At 40.6% G+C, this 16,683-nt stretch overlaps 1 protein-coding gene across 6 annotated transcripts in view; it reads left to right on the top strand.

The window, feature by feature from the left end:
• Positions 1–16,683, top strand: part of LOC105475059 (Ras protein specific guanine nucleotide releasing factor 2) — a 266,180-nt gene extending 249,497 nt beyond the window's left edge. For 5 of the 6 annotated variants that reach the window (XM_011730009.3, XM_011730011.3, XM_011730008.3 and 2 more), the window contains 4 exons: positions 2,748–2,827; positions 4,211–4,328; positions 6,251–6,319; positions 12,219–16,683. In XM_011730009.3, the coding sequence (XP_011728311.2) occupies positions 2,748–2,827; positions 4,211–4,328; positions 6,251–6,319; positions 12,219–12,311 (360 nt within the window). In that variant the 3' untranslated portion in view covers positions 12,312–16,683. The remainder of the gene's footprint in view (positions 1–2,747; positions 2,828–4,210; positions 4,329–6,250; positions 6,320–12,218) is intronic. The other variant, XM_011730010.3, reaches the window with a different exon arrangement.

Genomic DNA, 16,683 nt, shown 5'->3' with positions numbered 1-16,683 from the left:
CTGATTATTCATTGGGTACAGGCTGCTGTGAACTGCCTGTACCTGGTGTCACCTGGCCTGCCTGTCCCGCCCAGGAACAATGCATGGTGATTGCACCCAGGGAATGTGGCTGACCTGGCTTCAGGGGTGAGGGGGAAGTTTCCAGGCTCCCATGTCCCATTGGTGCCAGAGGGTAGGAGGGTCTACATCAGGCCCTGTCTGCCTAACCCTCCCCTGCCTTGCTGTGAACACCCAGAGCTGGTGAGGGGAATCTATAGAGTGCCACCTCCAGGGTCCCAGACCAGAAGATCTGGGTATAGTCTGCTGACATGGCCTAAAAACTGTCTTGTTTTATCACCCCACTCTGAGAATTTCAGCCCCTCTCAGAGACATTCATTCTTTCTTTTCCGTCTTCATTTTGCCCTCCAAGCCTTTCCCTTTAGCATAGGAGAACAATTTAATTTCCCCATGTGGCAGGAAACCAAGCCTAAGTCATATCTTTTATCTTGCCTTCTCCCACTTATTTCTTAGTAAAAATGCAGTGCTCTGAGAATCCCAAATTCGGCCCCTTAGAATTCACAAGTCCTCTTTTCTGTCAACAATGGACCTAGTAAATAAAAGCCACAGTTTTTACAAATACTGGTTAAAAAAAAAAAAAATTTTTTTTTGTTTTGAGATGATTATAGCTTCACATGCAGTTGTAAGAAATAACACGGAGATTCCCAGCACCTCACACCCAGTTTCCCCCAGTAGCAGCATCTTGCATTACTATAGACAGTATCACAACTAGGAAATGAACATTGGTGCAATCCACCAGTCTTATCCAGATTGTACCAGCTTTCTAGGGATCACCAGCTATCACCAAGGGATCCCTAAATCTTCCTTAAGAAAATTTCCAGGTCCACTCTGTAGTTAAGTGATATTCTTGTCTTTCATAGGATGTGGGTTTAGGAATAACCAAACTGATCATGAAATAGAGATGGATGAGACTAATATTGAAATGATTGTTTCAAAATTTGAATATACCATCTGTAGAGGCTCTAAATAAAATGTTAGCATTTCAGTCACATTATAGGTCACTCACAGTGGCCTTAGCATGGGCTAGTGGACTGTCCTCCAGAGAGGCTGTCTCTAGAGCCAAGTGCCTTACTCCAGTCATGGTAGGTAGGGCCTGGTTGCAGATATGCCCTGCTTCAGACACATTTGATGACAACATCTGCTGTGCAGCTGTCCCTTCTCTGCATCTGAGATCAGCCGGGGAGTTGTTCAGCAGGCCTGATAATCTGTACTCTGGAACCCACAGATTGGTCTGTGGCTGTAGGACAGGTTGTACTTTTGCAACTGTTTTGAGCAAGGTTAGCCCTGGACCAAGCAGGAGGTCTCTGAGAGCCCTCAGACACCAGAATTGGGAAGACAGCTGTTTGCCTCTCAGGAAGCTGTGCAGCTTCTCTCCAGGTGAGACAAAGTAGTCTGAGGACCCTCAACCTGGGCATTCAAGTTCTTCTCCAGGTAGGACCTGGATCCTCCATGCCCAGCCAAGCTGCCTGGATGTGGGTATTCCCGGGAATGGGTTATCCTCCCCAAGGGCCACCCTACCACTCTCCTATGTTCATGGAAGAAACCCCAGACCAATGTCAACAACAATGTTATTTCTCAGTAATTATCAGTTATACTTCTCTAACAAATTGATGAAGAAGATCACAAAAGAAAGGATCTGTAGTAGAGGACATTGTTCAGTCAATACCAAGGCAACCAAACGTGTGTTTTGGTCATTTGGAGATTAACACTCAAAAGGATTCATCACAAAAGCTGTCTGACATGAGACCTCTCCTTTAAGATTCTACATTTGGCCTGGTGCGGTGGCTTATGCCTGTAATCCCAACATTTTGGGAGGCCGAGGTGGGCGGATCACTCGAGGTCAGGAGTTTGAGACCAGCCTGGCCAACATGGTGAAACCCTGACTCTACTGAAAGTACAAAAATTAGCTGGGCATGGTGGCATGTGCCTGTAATCCCAGCTACTCAGGAGGGTGAGACAGGAGAATCGCTTGAACCCGGGAGGCAGAGGTTGCAGTGAGCTGAGATCGTGCCACTGCACTCCAGCCTGGGCGACAGAGCGAGACTCTGTCTCAAAAAAAAAAAAAAAAAAAAAGATTCTATATTCAACATGTGCTTGTCAATTTTTTTTTTTTTTTTTTTTTTTTGAGACAGAGTCTCGCTCTGTCGCCCAGGCTGGAGTGCAGTGGCACGATCTCAGCTCAGGTTCAAGCAATTCTCCTGCCTCAGCCTCCCAAGTAGCTGGGATTACAGGTGCCAGCCACCATGCCCAGCTAATTTTTGTACTTTCAGTAGAGACGGGGTTTCAGGATGTTGTCCAGGCTGGTCTCAAACTCCTGGGCTCAGGTGATCAACCCGCCTCAGTCTCTCAAAGTGCTAGGATTACAGGTGTAACCCACTGCACCTGGCCTACTTGTCATTTCTTTAAGTGCCTGTTTTCTATCCATTGCAATTTTTCTTTCCACACATTTTCCCTCTTTTTGGCTAAATGTGTAGATACAGGCACTTCCTCTTCTCCATATGTTGTTAGCATTAAATGTAAACATAATGCCCTATCTCTACATCTTGAGAATCCTATCACACAATGACCTTTATTCTGGCAAAGGTATCAGCACCTGCCACCAAAGAAGAGAACTGAACATCTTTTGGCAATTCACTGTCTTTTTAAACCATAGTATTTTCATCACACTAAGTTTTTTCTTTTCTTTTTAGACAAAAGCTCTAATGGACAAACTTCAAAAGACTGTTTCCTCTGAAGGAAGATTTAAAAATCTTAGAGAAACCCTTAAAAAGTATGTGTATCTTAATTATTAAATTATTCATAATTCAGAAATATATTTACATAATGTGTATAGTATACAAACAGTGACCTACCGCCTACTTTGCTTTGAAAAGAAAAATAAATGGGAAACAACTTATATCATCTAGGTATTTTTCTGATTTTCCTTACTATTTGGAATACTGTGCATACAGTACTTGTCTTATGGATATACTCATGGCATGCAGATTAAGAATTAAGAAGGCAATACCACCATAATAAATCAGACTTTTACTGTAAAAATTTTATTGATTCAGTTATTTCCTAATCTAAGCACAATGATTTCCTGTGAGTTTTATTTAAATATTCCAGCACCTGTTGATTGTTATTTTTGGTCTTTGGTTTCTAGATCATTCCCTTTCTACACACACACACACACACACACACACACACACACACAGAGAGAAAGAGAGAGAGAGATTGAGATTCTCCTGCAACTGGTATTCTCATAATCTACCACATGTACTTACCGTAGAAAAACATGAGTCCTGTGATGGTATGAGTGAAAGCAAGACTAAGACGTAATAATAATAATAATAATGCAACAGCAATAATAGTATAAGAACGAACTAACAAAGTATTTACTAAATGACAGGTTTCATGCTAAGTGCTTGATGTGTGTATGTAAGCCTCACAAGAAATTCAAGAGATAAGCTTTTCTATCTCCATTTTACAGAAGAGGAAACTGCAGTTCAGAGAGTGTTTCCAGTATCACTTAGTAATTGGTCAAGCTGGGATTCGAACCCAGCTCCTCCTGCATCAAAAGCCCATGTGCTTAGCTTTCGGCCCCTGAGAAGACCAAGTATACCCAGCTCTCTCTAAAAACTAAACAAAACAGTGTCTCACCCTAGTCTGAGTTGTGATGTTAAGTCTACACTTTCTAAAACATTTAAGAACCAACTAAAACAGAAAACAAGTTTTTACCAGTACAAAGCTCTCATTGCATGGATTTTTCCATCTAGTTCATCAAGGCTGAATGCTTGATTTAAAGAGGTAAGACCACAGAGGTTTTCCTCCAAGCTTCTACCCCTCAAAGAAGTGTGGGCAATTTATAAGTATTGTAAACAATTACTGCTAGCAAATGCTTTGTATTTGTCTCTAAGATATCCTGTTGTTTGAACATGCCATTTTGTTTTTCAAACATGTAGTAAAGCATGGGCTGTCATTTTTGTATTTTATTCTATTGTGAAATGTGTTTAAAATTCTACGTATCATGAATATGCTTCTGAAACTGAAATAAAAAGAGTTCATTTTTCAGGATCAAAGGAGGATCCTTTAATCCTCCTTTGTTTAATTTGGGGAGGGAAATAGACATTTATTCAAATGAGTCTCAGAACAGTGCCTCTTGGTCTTGCAGTTGTAACCCTCCTGCAGTTCCTTACCTTGGGATGTACTTGACAGACCTGGCATTTATTGAAGAAGGAACACCAAACTTCACTGAGGAAGGCCTTGTCAATTTCTCCAAAATGAGAATGGTAGGTATAATTTCATAATTAGCCTGTTTCAAAGGCTTTAGAGGTTTATAGAGAAGAGGCTAAGTAATAAAAGTCAATGTCTGCTTTTTTTGTTCTCCTTTTTTTTTTTGGAGAAACGGTCTTGCTCTATTGCCCAGGCTGGAGTGCAGTGGCATGATCTCTGCTCACTGCAACCTCTGCCTCCAGGTTCAATCAATTCTCTTGCCTCAGCCTCCTGAATAGCTGAGAGTACAGTTGCGTGCCACCATGCCCAGCTAATTTTTATATCTTTAGTAGAGAAGGGTTTTCACCATGTTGGCCAGCCTAGTCTCAAACTCCTGACCTCAAGTGATCTGCCTGCCTCGGCCTCCCAAAGTGCTGAGATTACAGGCCCAGTCCAATGTTTGCTTTTTAATCTTGTGATGGATGAGGAGGTAGATACTGGGACTAATACCGGATGTGGGCTGATTGAGGAGATTTTTGGTCATGAAATCCTTATTTAAACCAATGTCTAGAAGGGTTTTTCCAATGTTATCTTGTAGAATTTTTATAGTTTCAGGTCTTAGGTTTAAGTCCTTAATCCATCCTAAGTTGATTTTTGTATAAGGTGAGAGAAGAGGATCCAGTTTCACTCTCCTACACATGGCTTGCCAATTATTCCAGCACCATTTGTTGAAAAGGGTGTCCTTTCCCCATTTTATGTTTTTGTTTCCTTTGTTGAAGATTAGTTGGCTGTAAGTATTTGGATTTATTTCTGGGTTCTCTGTTCTGTTCCATTGGTCTACCTGCCTATTTTTGTACCAGTACCATGCTGTTTTGGTGTCTGTGGCCTTATAGTATAGTTTGAAATCAGGTAGTGTGATGCCTCCAGATTTGTTCTTTTTGCTTAGTCTTGCTTTGGCTATGTGGGCTCTTTTTTGGTTCCATGCGAATTTTAGAATTATTTTTTCTAATTCTGTGAAGAATGATAGTGGTATTTTGATGGGAATTGCACTGAATTTGTGGATTGCTTTTGGCAGTATGGTCATTTTCACAGTATTGATTCTACCCATCCATGAGCATGGGATGTGTTTCCATTTCTTTGTGTTGTCTATGATTTCTTTCAGCAGTGTTTTGTAGTTTTCCTTGTAGAGGTCTTTCAATTCCTTGGTTAGGTATATTCCTAAGTATTGATTGAGGAGATTTTTGGCAAAGCCATTTCAGCATCCCCGAGGAGATGAGGAATCCAAGGATGAGTTCCTAAGATTGACTAGTGATAGACACTTTCTGAAAGCTTCTTGCTGGACAGCCAGGTTCTTTTATTTATTTATTTATTTATTTATTTATTTATTTATGACACAGTTCTGTTGCCCAGGCTGGAGTGCAGTGGCCAGTGGCATGATCTCAGCTCACTGCAACCTCCACCTCCTGGGTTCAAGCAATTCTCATGCCTCAGCCTCCCGAGTAGTGGGATTACAAGCCCATGACACCACGCCTGGCTAATTTTTGTATTATTAGTAGAGACACGGTTTCATCATGTTGGGTCCAGGCTGGTCTCAAACTCCTGAACACAATTGATCCACCCACCTTGGCCTCCCTAAGTGCTGGGATTACAGGCATGAGCCTCCGTGCCCAGCCTGGACAGCCAGGTTCTAAGCACTAAGCTAGAAGCAAGGAGCCCACGGATGACAGCACCCAGAGCTTGCCTCTCCCAAACATGAGGCCACATAGTGCCAGCTGTTCCCCAATTTTGAATTCAGTATCTTTTTGCTTTTGGCATTTCATGTACCTCCTTGAGGGTCAAGAAAGCACCAAGCATAGGGAATGGTCAGGCAGGCTCCACCTGCCTCACTGGAGGAAGGGACTGACCCTTCCAGGAAGAGGCCTCAGAAGAATGTGCTGCAATACAGGAAATACCTTTCTCTGCTTTTGTTGTCATTTTGTTTTGTTTTTTTCTCTGTTAGATATCACACATCATCAGAGAGATACGCCAGTTCCAGCAGACTTCCTACAGAATAGATCATCAGCCAAAGGTAATATTCTGTGGCTGTGAAGGAATTAATAAAGAACAAAGGGGAAATTACTGAATTAGAAAACAACAGTAAAAGTTGATCCAAAATACTGAAAGCTAGCTCATGGAAAAGACCAGTAAAATAGAAAATCTTTGGCTAGTCTGATTAAAAAAAAAAAAAAAAGGAACATCAATTCATCATCAAGTTCTGTTGATTTTACTTCTTATATTTCTTGTGATTCTGTCCCTCTTCCATTTGTCTTCACTGCCATGACCCTTGGTCCAAGCTGCCAATATCTGTTGCCTACTCTACCTGCATTCACTCTAGGATGCAAAATTCATTCTGCAAATCACAGCTAGGTAGAGCTCTCTGAAATGCAAAGTGGATTATTTTCTCCCTTACATAAAACATTTTCCTGGCTTCCCATTGTTCTTAGGATAAAAAAAAATTAAGAATCTTGGACATGACCATGAAGTCTCGCATTATGTGCCCCCTACTTTTTTCTTAAGATTCAATTCACATCATATACCCCCTTACTGTCTTCCATCCCAGTCACAAATGGCCTCTTATCCCCATTTTCTAGTAGACTTTACTTTTTTAGAATAGTTTTAGCTTTACAGAAAAATTGAGAAGGTAGTAGAGAAAATTCCCATATGCCTCATGGCCAATGCCCTATTATTATCTTACATTAGTATGATGTGTTTGTTAGACTTAATGAGCCCGTATTGATACATTATTGTTGTTATTATTATTATTATTATTATTTTGAGATGGAGTCTCACTCTGTCACCCAGGCTGGAGTGCAGTGGCACGATCTCGGCTCACTGCAAGCTCTGCCTCCCGGGTTCACGCCATTCTCCTGCCTCAACCTCCCAAGTAGCTGGGACTACAGGTGCCCGCCACCACACCTGGGTAATTTTTTGTATTTTTAGTAGAGACGGGGTTTCACCGTGTTAGCCAGTATGGTCTTGATCTCCTGATCTCATGATCTGCCCGCCTCGGCCTCCCGAAGTGTTGGGATTACAGGCGTGAGCCACTATGCCCGGCCGATACCTTATTATTAACTGAAGACCACTGTTTATTTGGATTTCCTTATTTTTTACGTAATATCCTCTTTCTGCTCCAGGATCCCATCCAGGACACCACATGTCATTTAATTGTCAAGGTTCTTTAGGCTCCTCTTGGTTGTGTGGTTTTTTAAGACTTTCCTTAATTTGGGTGGCCTTGACTGTTTTGAGGAGCAGGGGTCAGGTATTTTGCAGGATGGCCCACTGGTGAAATTTGTAGGATGTTTACTCAGGGTTAGCCTGGGGTTATGGGTTATTGGAAGGAAGACCCCAGAGGTGAAGTGCCATTTTCATCACATCATATCAGGAGTTATATTATCAGCCTAATTTATGACTGTTGATGTTAGCTCGAATCGCCTGGCTAAGGCAGTGTTTGCTGGGTGTCTCCGCTGTAAAGTTATTCTTTTTTCCTTCCTTCCTCATCCTGTATTCTTGGGAAGGAAGTCACTCTGAACACCCTACACCTAAGGAGTGGAGAATTATGCCTGCCTCTCCTTGAGAACGAAGTATCTACATAAATTACTTGGAATTCTTCGCTCAAGAGATTTGTTTCTTCTCCATTTATTAATTTATTCAATCATGTACTTATATCAGTATGGACTAATGGATTTAATACTTAGGATTGTCATCCAATAATATTTTATTCTATTGCTGAAACTGTTCCAAGCTTGGCCATTGGGTGCTCTTTCAGTTGACTTCTTTGTCATACCCTGATCCATGTAGGGTTTTCTCTTTTTCTTTTTTGAGGACTTTCTTAACTTTCTGATAGTATAAGATGCTCCAGGCCAGGTGCGGTGGCTCACACCTATATTCTTAGCACCTGGGGAGGCCAAGACAAGAGGATCGTTTGAGCCCAGCCAGCCAGATTACCTGGGGTCAGGAGTTCAAGACCAACCTGGCCAACATGGTAAAACCCTGTCTCTACTAAAACTACAAAAATTAGCCAGGCATGGTGGCAGGCAGCTGTAATCCCAGCTACTTGGGATGCTGAGGCAGGAGAATCCCTTGAAACCAGGAGGCAAAGTTTACAGTGAGCTGAGATCGTACCATTGCACTCCAGCCTGTGCACTCCAGCCTGGGCAACAGAGCAACACCCTGACTCTGGGGGGTAGAAATAAAAAGATGCTCTAGACTCATCTTTTATAATTTGCCCCAGTTCTAGACTCAGCTATTTCTGCCAAAAGCTCTAGTTCCTTTTTTTGGAGAATGGTTTCAGCAACCAAGATATGGACTTTAGATATGCTTGTGTTATGCAGGTATCAGCTGACAGAGCACAGGAATCTATGTGTGTATACTAACTCATATATATATATATATACACACACACACACACACATACACACACACTCTTATACATATTTATAAGTATGTCTCTATGTAACCATCAGTATTTGTATTAAGCTAAATATACTGATGCCCCCAACTCTATTCTATTACCATGTGAATCATTCCAGCCCTCTCCCCACATTTGCTTATCCGTAAATTCCTTCTCCAACAGTGAGAGACACACTTTCTTTTAATAGCCCCTAGGTTTTGCCCTATTTCTGTTTGCCACAAGGCCTTTACCTATGTTCTTCCTTCTGTCTGGAGTACCTTTCTTCCTCATTGCACAGTTTACTTGTACACAGCTTAAGTATCACTTAGGAAGACTTCCCTAACTTTCCCAAACCTCACTCCACTCTTTTAAGGTTGTATTGCACCATCTAAGTCTCCTTTCTAGCACTTACTGCTGGAGTCACCATTTTACATTTATTTGTGTGATTATGTGCACATGCATGATATCCATGAAGGTCAGAGTCAGACTTACTGTGTTTATTATCATAGCCCCAGCATCTTGCACAGTGTCTGGACCATAGCAGATAATAAATGTTTCTTGAATTAGTTAATTCAAGTCAGGAAAAAGACACAGTTGTGACCATCACTGCTACTATTCAGTTTTGAACAGGAAAAAATTTACCATGGCAATGAAGCAATAAAAAGAAGCAAAAGGTATAAAAATCATAAAGGTAAAGATTAAATACTATAATTCACAGATGATTTGATCTAGAAAATCCAAGAGAAATTATCCAAGAGAAAACCCAAGAGAAAAACTGATGAATTATTAAGGGAGTATAGCAACTGGACATGAAAAAGCCAATAATCTTCAACACATTGGCAATAACCAATTCAAATGTAATATAAAAAATCTCAATCCAAATAGCAACAAAATCTGTAATGCCTAGGATTAAGTGGGACAGGAAATATGTAAGACCTTTATGTACTGAAGTACATAAGGAGAAAGTTGTATCATATTCATGGATCAAAATACTTACTATTGTAAAGAGATCCATCGTCCTCAAATTAATCTATAAATTCATTGAAGTCCTAGTCAAAATCCCAACAGGGTTTTCATGGAACTTGACAAACTTATCCTGAAACTGTTATGGAGGCATAGATAGACCAAAAACAGACAAGAACTTTTTGGTAAATAAGAATAGTAAAGGAGAGTGTTCCCTACCAGTTATGGCCATATCCTAAACTGAGAGTAAATAAGGTAGGACTCTACTGGCCTGGCAGTGCGAATCCAGTGAGGCAGAAGAAAGTCCATGTGTGTGTTTAGTCTACCTGAAAATCTACGAGATAAAGAAGGCACTCAAAGAAAGTGCCAGAAAGAAACTGACCATTCAATAAATAGAACAGGAATTTTGGCTCTCCATCTTGCCATTCACAAAAATAAATTCCAGATAAGTTCATTACCTAAGTTTAAAAAGAAGTATTTACATTATTTGAATAAAATAAAGGATAAAATATTCATGACCTTTGGATTTGAAAGACCTTCTTAAGCACAGAATGCAAAAGCTGTAAAAGCCAAGCTTGATAAAGTTAATGAAAATTAAGGATTTCTATATGACAGAGGACAATTATTTAAGTCAACATATAAGCAGTAGACAAGGAGACAACATTTGCAACATATAAAACAAAGAAACAGAATAAAAGCATTTCTATAGTCTATAAGAAAAGCATAAACAATTCAACTCGTAAACCTGTGAATAATTAATTCACAGAAGAAACAAAATGGCCAATAAATATTTTTTAAATACTCCTCTAGTAAAGAGAGAAAATGTAAATTACAGTGGGACATCATTTTCACTTATGAGATTGACAAAAATTTAAAAGATTGATAATATCAAACCTTGCTTAGGATATGGGAAAACAGGTACTGTCACATACTGTAGGTTTGGAAGCGTTGCAGGTCATTTTCCATCATCAGTTAAAATTAAAAATTGGTATATTCAATTACTGGAACTCTTACCATTTTTGGTGAGAATAAAACCGAACAACCACTTTGCAAAACTGTGCCATTTGGAAGTTTCTTAAAATGTTAAATGAGCACCTGTCTTAGGACCTAGCAATTTCTCTCTTAGGTATTTATCCAAAGGAAAAATGAAAGCATCCTCCTCAAAAGCCTCGTATAGCCGGGCACGGTGGCTCACGCCTGTAATCCCAGCACTTTGGGAGGCCGAGGCGGGTGGATCACAAGGTCAGTAGATCGAGACCATCCTGGCTAACATGGTGAAACCCCGTCTCTATTAATAAAAAAAAAAATCAGCCGGGTATAGTGGCACATGCCTGTAGTCCCAGATACTCAGGAGAGTGAGACAGGAGAATCGCTTTAACCCAGGGGGCGGAGGTTGCAGTGAGCTGAGATCGTGTCACTGCATTCCAGCTTGGGCGACAGAGCAAGACTGGGTCTCAAAAAAAAATAAACAGCCTTGTATAAAATGTTCATAACATTTCTAAATAATAGCCTCTATTTGAGAAGAGCTCAAGTGTCCATCAACAGATGAATGGATAAACAAATTATGGTACATCTCTACAATGGAATAGTCAGCTATAAGAGGGAGCAGACTACTGGTACAGGCCACAGCAAGGCTGAATCTTAAAGCACTATGCTGAGTGAAAGAAGCCACACATGAAGGAGTACACACTGTATGATTCCATCAATATGAGGTTCCAAAGTAGACAGAACTCATATGTGGTGATAGAAACCAGGGCAGTGCTTGATTCCAAGAGCAGACTGACTGGGTAGGTGCATAAGGGAACTTTGGGAGATGCTGAAATTGTTCTTTATCATGAAATGTATGTAAGTTACATGGTGTATACATCTGTCAAAATGGATCAAACTATTCATTTCACTTTTGTGTGTTATATTTCAATAAAACTAAAGAAATGTTTTCATGGAAATCCCCCATGCCCCAACATTTTCATTTCTAGTGTCAATTGCTTTCCTTTCACTTCTGATGTCTACCCTAGCCTGGCAGAGTATTCACGCATGCACACCGGGAAGCATGCTAACAAGGAATTCACCGAAACTTTGTGTAACAGTGAAGTATTGACAGCAACTCAACATCCATCAATATGAGATTATTAAATAAGCTCCAATATATTGCACTATTAATACTGTATAGCAGTTAGAGCTCTATCTACTGTCATAGGGAGCTCTTTCCGACCTATCATTAAGAGATGAAAGCAGAATAAAATGTGCACCGTGATGCCATTTTTAGGGGGGGGAAACGATATCTGTAACTACATGTAATCTCTATAAAGACATAGAAAAACAACTGGGAGAACACAAACCAATTAGTAGCAGTAGTTTTTATTGAGGGAGGAACCTGGAATTGGGGGTTGAGAGAGGACTAGAGATGTTTGCTTTTTTTAAAAAAAAAAAAACAATGGAAACATTTTTGAGATTTTTGGTCAAATAAGATTTTTAGGCGTTTAAGAGAAAATATTGAATTGTGTTAGATTCCCTCAGAAAATGTACGCAGTGGTATCTGAAAGAGGTAAAAGCTGGGACTTCCCTTTTTTTTCAGGTCACACAGTACTTGCTTGACAAAGACCTTATCATAGATGAAGATACGCTATATGAGCTGTCACTAAAAATTGAACCTCGACTCCCTGCTTGAAGATCTGGCCTTGCCCCTGAGTCCACGGGATGTTCATGGAAAGCAGGACAGACAGAATTGTGTATGCCTTGCCTCACATGGTACAGCACGAAGCCAGTCTCCTTTCTCCACCAAAGAAGATAGAACCAGACTGGAATTCTGTCTCCATTCAGAGAGAAACCCAGCTGTTTGGGTCAAAGACAGATGCTTCAAACTTGGGTGGGAAGGTGAAAGATGGCTATTTAGAAAGCTGGTGGCACGTTTTACGTAAGGGAATGTTAGATGGGAGATGGTAGTTGCCATTTTAACAAAGCAGGTAAATTGGTAAATTTTAAACTCTGTCCGTGTTCTGTTAGAACTCAGGGACAAGGATCCATGAAAAAGACCTGTGATGTTTCTCTGGCACTATACTGGCCTGGGCACACCTACCAATCTTCTAGGATTTGACTGGTTCCATTACATTTCCTTTTGGTATAAGCTTCACAGAAAAGCTGACACTTCCTCTACAGAGATGGACCAACACATAAGCAATTTCAGTCTACAGCATGTGCATGGTTTTCAGTGCATTCTAAATATTTCTATGTGAGGAATGGTACCTTCTGAAACTGGCTTTCCAGTCTTTAGGCAACGGGATAGGAAAGAAAGAATGAAACACAAATGGATTTGTATGTAACATTTCCTTAATTAAAGGCAGTAGGCTGTGCCCCAGAGGATTCCAGACAGTGGCTGGCTGAGGTGGGTCGGGAGCTTTTCCTTGAGACTGTTGGTCCTAAGCCGCCAACCCTCTTGGAGAGGCAGCTGCAGTTTGCAAGAAGGTGCACGTCCATCTCACCGACAAAACTGTGGAACAGACAGAAGGCCACCAAGTGCTGTGGGGAATCATGGGTTTCAGTGCTGAGTGAAAATCTATACCTAAAAATCATCTCTGCACCTTGCTTTGCTTGTTTTCTTTCCCCGCTCATAGTACTGCAGGAATCTATTCTTATTTACACACCTTTTTTAGGCTTACTATGAACATTGGCTGTATTTTTTTAAAAACAGTTCAGTGAAATTTTCTTTTCAAATCCCACACTTCCATATGCTGTTCATAGATCTCTTTCTTTACAAAATGATGTTGAGAGATCTCTGAGAGTATTATAAGTGCATGGGAAATGGACCCAACCACCGAACAGCTCTTATATTACAAAACCAAATGCAGGGGTTAGTCCTGCTACCCGAGGCTGGGGAAGTGACCTTACTTTTCCCGAGATTGTCAGTTGTTGAAGAAATAGGGCTATCTCATTGTTTACCTCCCTCTTCTCTTCTCAGGGAGACTGCTGCTTTAAAAGAAGGAAGAGAAAAAATATAGTTCTATTTCCCTGAACCTGTTGCACCTGACATTTTCTCTTAGCGGCATGAAACTTACTGATGCTGACAATGAAAAATTGATCTGTCTGGCTGTTTTCCCTCTTTCCTTGCACTTTAATTATGTTGCTAGAGCTAACAGCTGACTAATAAATTCCACCTGCTGGCTCTTAAGACCCAGTGGAAGAGCTAGCATTGGTAATGTACCATAGAGGTAGAGAATGTACATTTTCTGCATGGTAAGCGCCATCTCTGTATGTAACTATATAGTGAAATATCAACTAAGTAAAAGAAAATACAATATTTGAAGACCATTCCAAAAATATTTTCAATAGTTCACATTAGCCAACAGTGTAGCACTCAACCCAAGGAGGGTTCCTTATGGATGCTTTCTTTTTCTTTTTTAAAGTTGCTTGTTTGCTCTCTTTAGTTTCAAATAAGAGGTTGACGCATCTTGATGCATGATGAGAAGCATGGGCTGTTTGGATCCTAACAACGCATAACTTGTGATTTATTTCTCAGTGTTCAGAAGCTGAGGGTTTGAAATAATACGTATCAGTTGCACCAAACACCTCGAGGTCTTGCAGAAGAAAAGTAAAGGTTAGCTTTCTTGGCTCAAAAGCATAGTCCTGAAAGGTGAACTAAAACCGTGACAAATCTGTGAGAGGACCACACACAAACTAGTTTCAGGCCAAACACATGGAAAGGTTGATGCATTCTATCTGCCGTGGAGTTGCTAGAGTCCTTCAGAGGGAAAGGATGGTTCTGCGTGTGCTTTTTGTGGAAGTCTGGGCTCATTTCTTTGACCCAAATGTTCCAGAGACGCTGCAGCCATTCTTATTAACAAAAAATAAGACAGGAGTTTCCAAATGCTCCTTCCCTTTTGGATCACAGCTTTTCAGTTAGTGACAAAGCTTTTGCACCTATTTCCTGCAGGATGTTGGAACTGCCCCGCAGTGATCATATTAGGCACTGCCGATTGCTATGCTGACTTTTAGGGGGTTTTATGTTTGTTTGAAAAACAGGGTCTCACTATGTTGCCCAGGCTGGCCTCGAACTCCTGGACGCAAGCAACCTTCCTGCCTCGGCCTCTCAAGCAGCTGGGACTGCAGGGGTGCGCCACTCGCTAGCCCTTCACATTTTTGTTTGAGAATTACACCACTTTCTGGAGTCTGCAGCCTTCCTGGAGCTGCAAGAGAGCAAGAGAGAGAGCTCCGCCTCTGAGGGAGTGTCTGTTGATGACCTGCACTATTCGTGTGCCAGCTGGGAGAGGAATGCACATTTCAAAACACCTTCAATTTGGTTAAATTAAAAATCCCCAAGAGCAATTTGCAGTGTTGTTAAAGTGCCCGTTCTCTTCTGCCTACACACAAAGCCGGCATTCCCAGCTGCATCTGCCTCTAGTCCATAAATAAGAGGAGATGGGAGGTCAACCTCTAACAACCAAGTAGCGAACATGTATACTGTAAAATTAACCTAGAAAATCAGAAGTAAAATCCAATTTCAGGCTTTCGAATGAATGCCCACATTTTGTACTGTCAACGGAATTATCTTGGAGCTTTTAGGCGATGCCTTTGGTTATTAACTGAGACATCTAGTTTTGCTACAGGGACAAATCTCTTACCTAATCCAATATATTATTTGACAGATTCAGGCATGAAGTAAAGCGTTGTCACTTTTCCTTAGTGTTTTTCTGAAGGAATTTAAAGAGGGAATTTTAAACGGCCATTGCAATATTTTCAAGTGGCTCTCACACCAAGTCCTATTACTGTGTGTTAAATTGCAGTACGTCTGAAAGTACTACTTATAAACAAATGAAACTCAGAGAAACTGAATCACTTGGAAGAGAAAAATCCATTATGGTCCCATGTGGAGTGAGTAATGATGGATCGGCGCCCTTTCTCTCATGTTATTGCATACGACGAGGCTTTTGGGCCAGCAGTGATTGGGCAGCTTTAAAATTCTTAACTAAAAGCAGTAATGCAATACAGGGATTATTCCCAATAAAAATAACTTTTATTTAAAAGCAAGAGATTTTACTTAGCTTTTTTTTTTCTTCAAAGTTTGATTTTATCCCCTTGAAAAAAAATCTCTTCACTTGAAAGTATAAAGGTTTTTAAAAATACAATTGCAAAATGTATTATTTTTACAACTACTGAAATGGCATAAAAGAGAACATCCTATTTATGGCTGAAGGGTAGAGCCAGGCTAATGTCCACAGCCAGAGGGAATCAATAAATAAGAATCATTTTCATTTCAGTAAGAAATCAGACTGTAAGTTTAAATAATGGCTCTATTATAGATACCACCATGTAATTCTGGTAAGAAGACTTAATGAAATCTAATCAGTGTGCCATTTCTCATCGGCCATTGGTGACTTAAAATTAAGACAAGGCAGAGCCAAAATGGGAAACAGTCATTTTGTTGTAGGAATAAACACATGAACGATTCAGAAAATTATTCATCATGCAGCATGATATTAACATTAGGATTGACTGTACTTGGTCTGATCTGCTCAAGGAAAATAATAGTTCTATTATACTTAATGATGTTGGTTTTTACACAGCTCATTTCATTTTTCACTAGAAATCAGTTATGAAAGAGAGCTGACCTGGGCATCCCAGCCCTGAGTCCTAGGCTCAGTCTCCAGCTGGAAAACCTTAGGCTGGTGTTTATACATCCCTGAGCCTCAGTTTCCTCTTCTGCAAAATGGTGTGAATAGTAATCTCTGTGCTGCTTACCTCACAGGGCTATTGTGAGGACCAAATGGATTAGACTGTAAAGTGCAAAGTGCTGTCCGCATGTGAGGTAATCTGATTACTATGCTCAGCTCTCTTGTAGAGGATTTCAATGTATTTCTTTATCATTTGAGTGTGTGTGCGATGGACGAATATGTGTGTGAGTTTGAGAAGCATATTGTTCGCGTCCAGTTACTTTGCAAATTTGTGGACACCTGTGATTGGACAGAGGGGTTTGTGCTGTGGCCTAACACTTGCCAGGTGAGGTGTAGGTTATGCCTATATGCAAATTAAACTTCACCTTTCTTGAA

The sequence above is a fragment of the Macaca nemestrina genome, chromosome 6 (genome assembly GCF_043159975.1).
Source record: "Macaca nemestrina isolate mMacNem1 chromosome 6, mMacNem.hap1, whole genome shotgun sequence".
Lineage (NCBI taxonomy): Eukaryota > Metazoa > Chordata > Mammalia > Primates > Cercopithecidae > Macaca > Macaca nemestrina.
This window is presented reverse-complemented; position numbering and strand designations above follow the sequence as displayed.